Consider the following 11,794-nt stretch of genomic DNA (forward strand, 5'->3'; position numbering starts at 1 on the left):
TATATATATATATATATATATATATATATATATATATATTCAGAAAAGTCCCAATATTTTGGGTCAACTTACGAAATAGTCTCAAATTAATTTGTTACCGGTTCCAACCGGTTAAAAAGGGTCAAAATGCAAACTTTTGCTAGTTTGTAGGATTTTTTCGTATACAAAATTTAATTTAGGACTAAAACGTAAACCGAACCAAAATTTTAGGACTTTATGGTAGATTTCCCTATATATATATATATATATATATATATATATATATATATATATATATATATATAGTGTTAGGTTCATGTGAGACGACTTAATTTTGTGAGACCGTGAGACCATTTTTATCTAGTGAAATATTCTAATATTCTAGTGTTTATAAAAATTGAATATGTGTAATATTCTAATATTGTAAAACAATAATTTTAATATATTTTACATTGAAATATTATAAAACATATAATGTTAGAATATATTGCATATTATATTTTTACGAACAAAAGAATACTAAAATATTTCATTAAAAAAATTTGGTTTCACAATCTCACAAAATTATGTTCGTCTCAAATGAACTTTTACCTCTCTCTCTCTCTCTCTCTCTATATATATATATATATATATATATATATATATATATATATATATATATATATATATATATATATATATATATATATAAAAGAAAGCCCTAATTTTCTGATGCCTCCAAATCCAAATTCATACGTCTCTAATACTTCCACGACACCCACCCTCCGAACGATGCGATTTACCATTACGTCGATTTGAACCTTCACATCGTTCCAACCCATTGAAACGCCCTTCCTTCAGCATTTTGAAATACCATCTACTTCCAACCTTTTCCAATCACACGTACTGGTTCCTATTCAACAAGAATCAGAACATATTTTCCACAAAACCAAAAGCCTAAGTTTCCACGTACAACAAATTGTCAAATTGTCAATTTGATGAGTGCAAGGATTTGCTCTTCCTTTTTCCCTATATATATATATATATATATATATATATATATATATATATATATATATATATATATATATATATAGGTAGTTTCACATGTGGATAAAGAATTAAATTTACGTTAGAATTAAAATTGAATTAATTTGAAAAAAATCAGAATTCAAAATTAAAAAGTCAAATAGCCCTTAAAAACCGAATATTTCATTAATTACACTTGAATTTCCTAATTGGAATGTAATGTGAATGTACAATATTACCTTTCTTGTAATTAAATGGCAAATATTCTATTTTCTTTAATTTAAGAATATAAATAAATCACTTTCTTAAAATAAGTAAAACTAGTGGTCTACATTCATCCCTACATTCACACAATATATATATATATATATATATATATATATATATATATATATATATATATATATATATATATATATATATATAGGGTTGAGATCGGTTGAGAACTCATAGTTTCCCGCGAACCCGAGAACTAAAAATGGAGCGTTAGATCCAAACTAATTTATTAAGGGCATGATCATAATGTTATCGATTTCATTTAATGTTTAATTTTCTGTGTTATTCTACATCTTAATAGAAATGTCTAAAAAATTACATAATAAATCAAATTTTCGGATTTTTTTTTAAAAAAAGTATTTTTTTCAGTTTTTTTTAAAGTGCAGATTTTTTAATTTTTTAAAAAAACATGAATTTTTGAAAAAAAAAAAAATCAGTTTTTTGCAGATTTTTAAAAAAATAGTATTTTTCAGTTTTTTTTTAAAAAATAGTATTTTTCAGTTTTTTTAAAAAAAAGTGCAGATTTTTTAGTTTTTTATAGAAAACATGAATTTTTGAAAAACAATTGAAAAAAATATTTTTTTAAAAAAAACTACATTTTTTTAAAAACATTTAAAAATAAATAAAAAAAACTGGAATATTTAAAAAATACTATATTTTTTAACCAAAAAATCAACATTTTTGGTACATTTATGCATATTTTTACAAATGCACATTTCATATACTATAATATTTGTAAGAAAATCATAAGAAAACTCATTTTATTTACTAATCTATAAACACAATACAATAAGTATTTTATTCGATACAATATAAAATACAAAAAAACAAAAAAATGCTACAAAATTTCAAAACATTTTCATGTCTTCGTGTCAATATTTCCATATTTTATTCAGTTTATCATTTTCCATCACTTCAATATTCACCACAATTTCTTCCAAATCTACATGAAAATTAAAAAGAATCTGATTGATGCAAAAACACTCACAAAAATACATATGTGAATCACATGTAATTCATATGTGAATCACATGTAATTTATATGTGAATTACATGTGATTTACATGTGAATCACATGTAATTCATATGTGAATCACATGTAATTCACATGTGATTTACAAGTGAATCACATGTAATTCATATGTGAATTTCATGTGAATCACATGTAATTCATATGTGATTTACATGTGAATCACATGTAATTCATATGTGAATTACATGTGAATCACATGTAATTCATATGTGAATCACATGTAATTTATATGTGATTTACATGTGAATCACATATAATTCATATGTGAATTTCATGTAAATCACATGTAATTCATATGTGATTTACATGTGAATCACATGTAATTCATATGTGATTTATATGTGATTTACATGTGTGTCACATGTGATTCATATGTGAATTACATGTGAATCACATGTAATTCATATGTGAATTACATGTGAATCAAATGTAATTCATATGTGAATCACCAAGTTAGTATGTGAAAAAATATGTACATGTATAGATACCAAGTTAGTAAACAACTATGTGAAAAAAATATGTACATGTATAGATACCAAGTTAGTACCTATATACCTGCACATTCCAGGTTGTTTATTGGTTCTGGAGATAGTATTGCATTTGGAGCTGGGGTGATTTCTATTTCTGGAGCCTACCATAAAACAATGTTATTTTGAAAAAATATTTTTCAAACAAATAATCAAAAACAAATTAAATAATACTATATACCTGCATGTTACCTCTGTTGATAAAAGTTCAGATGCTGAAATGTCATTTGTAACAGATTTCTAGGATTAGTATCAAATCAAATAATATTAAATGGTTCTAAAAGAAACTTTAACAAATACAGGACACAATCAAGGTAAAAGATCCAAATCAAACCTAGATATATACAATAAACCACCTTCAAAATAAAATAAGAACCGATATCACTAGCATATAGACAAAAAAGAATATATCAAACAGTAAAATTGTATTTCAAAACATCAAAATCAGGAATCAAATTGTTAGAGAAACATGAAGGAAGAAACCTGTTGGTAAGAGCGAGTATCCCAAGCCCTGGCAGTGTCATCAGACGAGCTTATAAGGTCCATCAAAGCTGAGTGAATGCCCACATTTTGTGCACTGTATTCACCTCGATTAGATCGATGAAGGAACAATATATTAGTTCAAATCTAGACAAAATCGTGGATGTGCAGAGGTTGTATATTATGATATGGAAATTGTACCATTCAAGTCTTTTTGGATCAATAAAGGATGAAATGCAATGAGGGGTGACCTGAAGCAAGAGTAAAGAAAATTACATCACAATTATGGATACAATGATAATCAGAAAGTCCAAAGAAACTCACTGATGTGGAGTTGATAAAGTGAGAACAATTTTAGCTGATGACTTTATCAAATTAGGGTGCACAACTGTAGCTCTAGCAACAAAACCACCCATAGAGTGGCCAACTAATATGACATTATTAGGCAAACTACTAGATTCAAAAGCACCTTCTTTTTCCAACTTTCTTTTCAAGTCCATTTGATGGACATTGTGTTGTAATTTGTAAATTCACGTGAAGAGTTTATTGACCAGGGGCAAAATTGTCTGAAGATAGCAAGAAATATGGTGTTGAGAACACATGCACTAGTGGTAGCATACTATCCAGAGCTGCAAAAAACATTTCAAGAGCTCGTGCTTTAATGGAGAAGGAAAGAGGAAACCTACTTAAATCATTTGGGACTCAGGTTCTAATACAAATCATTATTATACAAATGTAACTATGTAGATATTTCAAATTAGTGTTATAAAAATAGAAAGAGTTAAAGTACAAAGCTAAAAATAGAAAGTTTTTTCAAATCTTGAACAGGTGGCAGAGCCAGTAAGAGCAATGGTAATGGGAGATCCACTAGAAGATGCTCGTCGTCTTGCTCAAAGATATGATAGAATGAGACAAGAGGCTGAAGTACAGGTGTTCCATTTTTCTTTTTAATAAATGATTTTTTTCCTTAATGGATAAAAAAAGTAAATTATTTATATCTTAATTTGTAGGCTGTTGAAGTTTCTAAAAGACAAGCAAGAGTAAAAGAAGGAACAGGGAATCCAGACATCCTTATGAAACTTGATCTGAAATCCAACATGGCAATTTCGGGAAGAGAAGTTGCATCAGCAATGGCTGCTGTTGAAGGTCAACAACAAAAAATTACACTTCAGAGATTAATTTCCATGGTATTATTATTACTATTAACTATTAACTAGTAATAACACTATAATTCTCAAATTCGCAACTAATATGACACTGAATAAAAACAAGCTTAACCACAAAATTGAGATGGAATAATATTAGTTACCTTTGACCGATGAATGTTTCAAGAATAACTGAATCCTTGAATGCTAAATCGCACCTTCATATTGTTGATAATTGCCACAATGAAGCCTGGATTGTTCAATGATTTTAGATTTTACATCAATCAAAGCATGTTTTTGCATCATAACTCTAAGACAAAACAAAAATTTCAATTCAAACAAGAACATAGTCAGAATAGGTAATTCTGAAGTGTAAAATCGTATATATACTAATGGCGGAATTAAAATAAAATGAAAAATTAGAACCTGTGTTGTGCGAATATCCGTACATTGGAACGAATTCCATTGTCAACCACTAGAGTTCATTTTGTTAATCTCCTCTTCCAGATCTGATCGGAAACAAGCTCGATCGATGAAGACGGAACGGAGGCGATGAGGAAGGCGATCAACTGATGGGGTGATGATTGTCGTTTCAGTGATCCGCGGATGCCTAGCTCGGAGATGCACAATGCACATTTTGTTGATCCAATTTGGATATGGAAAGGTACCTTTACTACCTTCTTGATTTCATTAATGGCGGATCATGTAACGTGATGATTTTAGGGTTACGATTTTGTGTATGAACAAAACTAAGATCAATGTGGTGGAGATGATGGTGATTTTAAGGGAAGATCGGCAGACTCGATGATTGAAACCGATGGTGATTGAGGTCGATCTAGGGCAGATGGGTGAATCGGTGAAGAAGAGGACGAGAGAGAGAGAGAGAGAGAGAGAGAGAGAGAGAGAGAGAGAGAGAGAGAGAGAGAGAGAGAGAGAGAGACACGCAAATGAGATATTTAATCTAGGGAATTAAAAGAGATATTTGATTCCTAAAATGCCCCTGATTCATTTTAAAAACATACCCCCCGTCTTATTTTGTCTATGTATTTACAAAAATGCCACAATGCATCTTGGCCATCCTTTTTTTTATCCAACGCTCCACTTTTAGTTCTCAAGTTCTAGGGAAATTATGAGTTCTCAAATGATCATTCCTATATATATATATATATATATATATATATATATATATATATATATATATATATATATATATATATATATATATATATATATATATATATATATATATATATTTCCGCAATCAACTTCGAATCAAGATTTCAAGGGAGACCCCATTTTGATTTCATTTTCCAAAAAGTTGATTTTTCCTTCTCGCAAGTCTATATTATATATTGAAAAGGAATTTCTGACACACATGTTTGAAAATGTAGAAATTACTTATTGGCTAAAGGATATTTAAATGATGAGTTGAACTATTTTACTTTGGTTGATATTTGCATATTTTTATGATTTAATTTACATAAGTAAATCCTTTAATCATATTAATTATACTACCCCGGTTAAATTAAGCTGTGAAATCAGGAACCTAACTATATTATAGTTATATCTTTTAGCTTTTAGTTTAACGGTATTATTGTATGTATGAAATGTAATCTTTCCAGATGGTTGAAAGTCCAACTTCATCGTTGAAAAATATGTAAAATTAGATGTAAATTTATAAAGAGTGTGCGTGTTTACCGTTCACATTTATTTTATTTTTGTTGTTAATAATCTTTGCTTAATTTTGCATTGGATCAAAAACTATTTGACAACCATAAAATCCAATTATTCTTTCATATTTATGTATTCTTTCTTTGGGGAACCCCAAATGTCATTATAATTTTGTTCCATGCCATATGACACTACCAATTAAGTATATGCTAAAGCATCTTAAACCATAATGAAGGCATGTTTCATGTCGAACATTGAAGGGCATTTAGATGAAAAGGCTTCCAGAATCCATGATGAGTCGGTCAAAAAGTAAAGTCCATGAAACATACGTAGTGCCCTTGAGATATCCAAGAATACGAAGGACAATAACAACATAGTGATCGTAATAACCATAAACTGACTAACTTCGTGGATTGTATATATATGTAAGATCTGCTTGCGTAATTGTGAGATAAATTAGTCCTGCGGATTGAATATGTAAGCATTTGGTGGCAACACTTATTTAATTATTTCTTTCACGACTAGGTCCTTCTTGTTTGCCATCACTTGTTTGTACACAGTAATACCCATATCTATCATGGATGATTACTCAAGGATGACATGGGGTTTTAGGTTTGAAGTCGCATGTCCTTGCTACAGAACATAATCCCTTCAGATATCAATAATTTTGAAGGCCGGATGCCAGATGCCCTACATCATAGTCACGTGTCCTTCATCAATTGAATTGCACAGTCCATGCTTTGTCCCAAAAAGCGACACAAGATGGACCTTTTATGCATCATGTGTTTTATTGAAGGTACTTAATGGACAAATGGTCCAAGATACCAAATGGTGAAAGATACCTCACCACTTCTTGGTCCCCCATGTCTCATTTGGCCGTTTATTTACAATATGTATCAAAGACAAACCACATGAAAGCTATCATAAACTCTCCAGACTCCACCTTTTACATATATAAGAAAAGCACCACTAATACAACTTACAAAGTTACAATATGTTCTATATAGACTTAGCACCCAACCACAATACAATTTACAAGTAGCTAGCTAATGTCTTGCAACAGTTACAAAGTGAGCTTAACTCGGGTAGATGTTTGATAATGTTACCATTAGAAGTCGAAAGCAAAACTATCCTGTTAAGTCATGAAGTTAAGACCAAAAAACAAAAAAGAAAATGACTTCGTGTTTTAGAAACTAATTAGTAAGAAAGAGAAAGAAACCACCAAATGCACGTTTTGATGATTTGATAAAGATAGGCATTAATAAACGAGCAACTCTGGGTAGGGTTGGGTATGTGAGAGTGCCAAGTATGAACCAATTCAAACTCAAAAGAGCAACTGCATCAGATGCTGGTTTGTTCTTGATGGTGGAGAAGAACTGGACAACACTTTTTAACGACATAACAACCACCATAAAAAGAGCTGTCACTAACGGCATGCATGGGTCTTTAGCTTCCCATATGATCATTCCAACCAACACTGATAACATTGCACTGAAAAGGCTCTGTGAAACTGCAACTTCTCTCCTTTGACCAACAACATCATCCGTATACACACTTCTACTCAGGGGTACTTGACTATCATCTTTGTTTTCATCCTCAAAATTAGCTGCTTTCCTCATCACATCTTTATAATATTGATCCGATAATTTCCATGGTGAAATTCCATCTTTAGTGTACGATACTTTAGCATCCTTGTGCTTTTGGCCATTCCCTGAACCAGTGTCCCACTGTGATTTTCCATCAACTTCCTTCAGACGGAGGTTTTCATCCTTGAGATTTTGCAACTGTCAAGATTAATTAAAGCAGAAATATTTTATATATATCAAATATATCTATCGCAAGTATATATGTTAATAACTTAATATAACTTCCAACTGTACCTCAGTCTCCAAGATTTGGATTCTATGGATTGCTACATCGTGTTCCTCTTCAAGTTCACCTAACATAAGTTCCATCATTTCATGCTCTTTAATGGCCACTCGTATATGTTCTTGAAGCTCCCTCCTATCCCATGCAAGAGAATCCAATCTTTCTTGTAGTTCACTGAGTTGTGCCTGTAACTGAACATAAAGTGCTTCTCAATCAAGGGACTACTTTTATATCTTGATTATGATAATTAGCGAATCAAGATGATGATATACATATATAGTATATACTAACCTGTTTCTCTCTGTGTAGTGCACCCAGAGCACGTGTGGGTAGAGTTATTATAGATACAGTCCAAAGCATAAATCTCCAAAATATGTTTACATGGAAGTAGATAGATGCACTCAGAATGTCAACCCAAGTGTTTATAACTATACAAGTTCCTCTCACACCAGCCATACAAGATAGTTTAAAAAGTGAAAAAGGCTTTATTACTATGATCAAGATTGTACCCACCAATTCAGGGATTATGTTTATCGACTATATGTATTATTGATCCACCCTCAGCAGCTACATGTTTGTCATTTGCTTTGGAGTCGAAGCTTATTGGCCCTTATTGTTCTAGAATCTGAAACCACACATGCCAAAACATGTCATATGCATAAGAAAATCAGCTCTAAACTCATGGCTGCAATAAACTGAACATCCTACTTCACAATAGAACAACTATTGTCCTTCTTCCACAGTTCTCGCAAAAAATGGCTTTAGGTAAGTGCAAGTTACATTCAAGAAATATAGCCCTATATAACCTCATTAGCCTATTGAGTTTGAGCCGAGTATCAAAAGTTGCAACACAATTACATCTTCAACGTCAATAGGAATAGAATCCTTTCAAATTAATCCTCTGCAGTATGGCTATTACTGACTCCAGGCATCAAAAGATGATCTTACATAGCAATGGCAGTTATACCACTTCCTTAGCAGGTTCAAGGGCCAATAACAATCAAGAACGGATGCATCAGATATGACACTTGTAACTACCGATAACACTCTGATAAGTATTGAAAAACGAGATTATTGTTTCTTTTTTCTCTAAAACACACCTCTAGGCCTGAATTCATAGTTCCTATTCAGAACCCAAGCCAAAAATTTGATCTTTAATCTTAAGAAAAGAAATTAAGCATTTAATCATCCCTCATGTCCTGGCTAATTATAATCAGGTAGTTTTCAGCAAAGAAAGAACAAGAAAAGAGACAAAGCAATCCTTATTTATACTTTATACTTCTAACCGAGTAATATAGCATAATTCACATTATTTGTGTGTATATATAGTAACAACTCAACCTAATTTTCTTACTAATTTATTGGCTTGACACACGATTCAGACCCTACACAGCCGCAGCCGCAATCGACACTGTTAACTTGTTATCCAAATTTAACTTGTGGCAGCAAAAAAATCATACGCACGTCCATATAGGAAAAAAAGAAGGAGCCAAAATCTTTGTTTTTTAGCAAATCAGACAGCTCAGATACTACTATTCAGCTAGACAAATCATCAAACAGGTTTCATACATAGAGGCAAACGGATGCTTTGCACCAATGGAAAAACATAAAACAAAACAAGGAAGTCTCAGTAAGTGAGATAAAGAGGAGCGTACCTTCTAACGTGGTGGCTCGGGGATAACTGAGGAGTCGAAGTCGAAGTCGGATGGGGTTTTTCTTGTAGAACGTGAAGAAAGAGAGAGGAGTGAGGAGGGTGTGTCATGTGTGTCCAGAGGTGGCCAGAAAGATTCATGGAATGTGTGACACGTTAACCACGACAGGGAGAAGAGTCAGAAGATGAACCTGCACACGTGTGTAACGATAATGTTGTAACATAAATAAATGTACGAGAGAAAAGACGACTTATTTTATTCGGACAACTACGCGAATAAAATGATATATTTGAAATTTTTATAAATATATATATTTTTAAATATATTGAAAAAAAAACGAAAGAGCAACAAAAGGATAGGAGGGGAGAAGGATCAAGGATGATGAGACAGTGACAAATGACGATTTGTGTTGTATAGGTCAATTAATACAAACATAAACTTTAGAGCAAAGTACAAACTATGAGTTTATGAATTGTCTATTACAAATTGACATTTATACAAGATTACAACAAAGGAATGTGCACTAATGTAGGAATTATACATGGAATGTATTTAATCTAGGAACTATACATGGAATGCAATGAATCGGAGAATCATTGACTCCAATAATCAAGGAGCAGCAGTTTAGGTAAGAGTTGTATCAATGTATATCCTTAATATGCCCCCGCAAGATGGAGAATCCATCGGATACACTAATCTTGGACCGGAACTTCAAGAAGGATGCACGACCCAACAGTTTTGTGAGGATATCTGCTGGTTGGTCCAGTGTATGAACATACCGAACTTCAAGAAGGATGCCACATGCTTCATACGAGATAGGTAGATTGGGTTTGCACAAAAGGTAGGTAGCACCAATATTATCACAGTGAATAATTGGTGCTTGAGAGGAGGAGACGCCAAGTTCAAACAGTAAGTTTTTAACCTAAGATAGTTCTGCAACCGCATTGTCGAGAGCTTTGTACTCGGCTTCTGTGGATGACCGAGAAATCGTCTTTTGCTGAGTAGAGCGCCAATATATGATGTTTGAACCAATATAAACAAGCCAGGATGTTGTTGAGAGGCCTTTGGTGGATATCCCTCCCTAGTCCGAGTCCGAGAAGGCCGAGAGGTCCATAGTAGAATGTCGGTTGAGGAAGAGTCCATGGTAAATAGTGCCCTTTAAGTAGTGGAGTAGCCGTTTAAGTGCTTGCCAATGAGTTTTGGACGGTGAATGCATGAATTGTGATAGTTTGTTGACCGCAAAGGAGATGTACGGGCGAGTGAAGGCTAGATATTGGAGGGTGCCAACAAGTTTCTGATATGGTGTCGGGTCAACTTTGGGTGCGTTATCGTCTTCCATTAGAGTAACGAAAGTACTTAAAGGGGTTGTAACTTCCTTGGAACCATCCATCTTGAACTGGGTGAGAATGTATTGGACATGGCTGTGGTGCGAATGAAATAAGCCAGTCTTGGTGGGAATGATTTCAGTACCGAGAAAATGATTTAGTTGTCCCAGATCCTTGATGGAAAACCTGTTGGCAAGCAAATCTACAAACTTGGAAAGAAAAGGTGAGTTGTTTCTTGTAAGCACAATTTCATCAACATAAACCATAAAATAGCAAATAATTCCATTACGGTTGTAGATAAACAAAGAGGCATCAAAATGAGATTTTCGAAAACCTGATTTAATTAGAAACTCCGTTAGGGCCATATACCATGCACGTGGTGCTTGTTTCAGACCGTAAAGGGATTTTCGAAGCTTGCAAACATGGTTGGGGTATTGCGTATCAACGAATCCCGATGGTTGAACCATGTACACTTCTTCTTGTAAGGTTCCATGCAAGAATGCATTATTAACATCAAGTTGCCTCAAGAGCCAGTTATTAGAGTGTAACGCCCTATTCCTGGTACGCGTTTAATTATAATTTATTCATTTTTGAAGAGCTACTCGACGAGTTGGGAGCCCCATACTCGTCGAGTAGAAACGAGATTGGACGCGGGATCTTAAGCCACCTACTCGACGAGTTGAGAGCCTCGACTCGGCGAGTAGGTCTGCCAGAATAAAACCCTAATTTCGGAGTTTTGCACCCTATTTAAGCATCTTAATCCCCACTTTATGGCCTCATTTCCAGCCTCCAAGTCCCAAACCCTAATCCACGAAACCCTAGAGCCTTT

At 33.0% G+C, this 11,794-nt stretch overlaps 2 protein-coding genes across 3 annotated transcripts; one reads left to right on the forward strand and one right to left on the reverse strand.

The window, feature by feature from the left end:
* The first annotated feature begins 3,094 nt into the window (after window positions 1–3,094).
* Window positions 3,095–4,520, forward strand: LOC145163450 (SH3 domain-containing protein 2-like). Its single transcript, XM_079082292.1, has 4 exons — window positions 3,095–3,137; window positions 3,858–4,009; window positions 4,132–4,233; window positions 4,314–4,520. Exons 1-4 carry the CDS (start codon window positions 3,095–3,097, stop codon window positions 4,518–4,520), a joined length of 504 nt encoding a protein of 167 aa, XP_078938418.1.
* A 2,523-nt stretch (window positions 4,521–7,043) lies between these two features.
* Window positions 7,044–9,848, reverse strand: LOC145165581 (coiled-coil protein). 2 transcript variants are annotated; one of them, XM_079084326.1, is made up of 4 exons: window positions 9,644–9,848; window positions 8,280–8,613; window positions 8,000–8,173; window positions 7,044–7,903 (listed from the first exon to the last, which is right to left on the reverse strand). In XM_079084326.1, exons 2-4 carry the CDS (start codon window positions 8,442–8,444, stop codon window positions 7,313–7,315), a joined length of 930 nt encoding a protein of 309 aa, XP_078940452.1. In that variant the 5' UTR covers window positions 8,445–8,613; window positions 9,644–9,848; the 3' UTR covers window positions 7,044–7,312. The 2 variants fall into 2 exon arrangements, with proteins under 2 accessions (XP_078940452.1, XP_078940451.1); XM_079084325.1 differs by having other exon boundaries at window positions 8,000–8,179.
* Between the last annotated feature and the right edge of the window lie 1,946 nt (window positions 9,849–11,794).

This window comes from Lactuca virosa, chromosome 3 (genome assembly GCF_052849685.1).
Source record: "Lactuca virosa cultivar CGN04683 chromosome 3, Lactuca_virosa_CGN04683_v6, whole genome shotgun sequence".
In the NCBI taxonomy this organism is placed as follows: Eukaryota; Viridiplantae; Streptophyta; class Magnoliopsida; order Asterales; family Asteraceae; genus Lactuca; species Lactuca virosa.

Excerpts from the sequence above, each read along its gene's own strand:
- LOC145163450 (XM_079082292.1), top strand. The coding sequence starts at position 3,095 with ATGGTTCTAAAAGAAACTTTAACAAATACAGGACACAATCAAG. Across the intron at positions 3,138-3,857 it reads AAATACAGGACACAATCAAG|GGGCAAAATTGTCTGAAGAT; the intron begins GTAAAAGATCCA and ends TTTATTGACCAG. Across the intron at positions 4,234-4,313 it reads GACAAGAGGCTGAAGTACAG|GCTGTTGAAGTTTCTAAAAG; the intron begins GTGTTCCATTTT and ends CTTAATTTGTAG.
- LOC145165581 (XM_079084325.1), bottom strand. The coding sequence starts at position 8,444 with ATGGCTGGTGTGAGAGGAACTTGTATAGTTATAAACACTTGGGTTGAC. Across the intron at positions 8,180-8,279 it reads CACTACACAGAGAGAAACAG|TTACAGGCACAACTCAGTGA; the intron begins GTTAGTATATAC and ends CTTTATGTTCAG. Across the intron at positions 7,904-7,999 it reads TCCAAATCTTGGAGACTGAG|TTGCAAAATCTCAAGGATGA; the intron begins GTACAGTTGGAA and ends TAATCTTGACAG.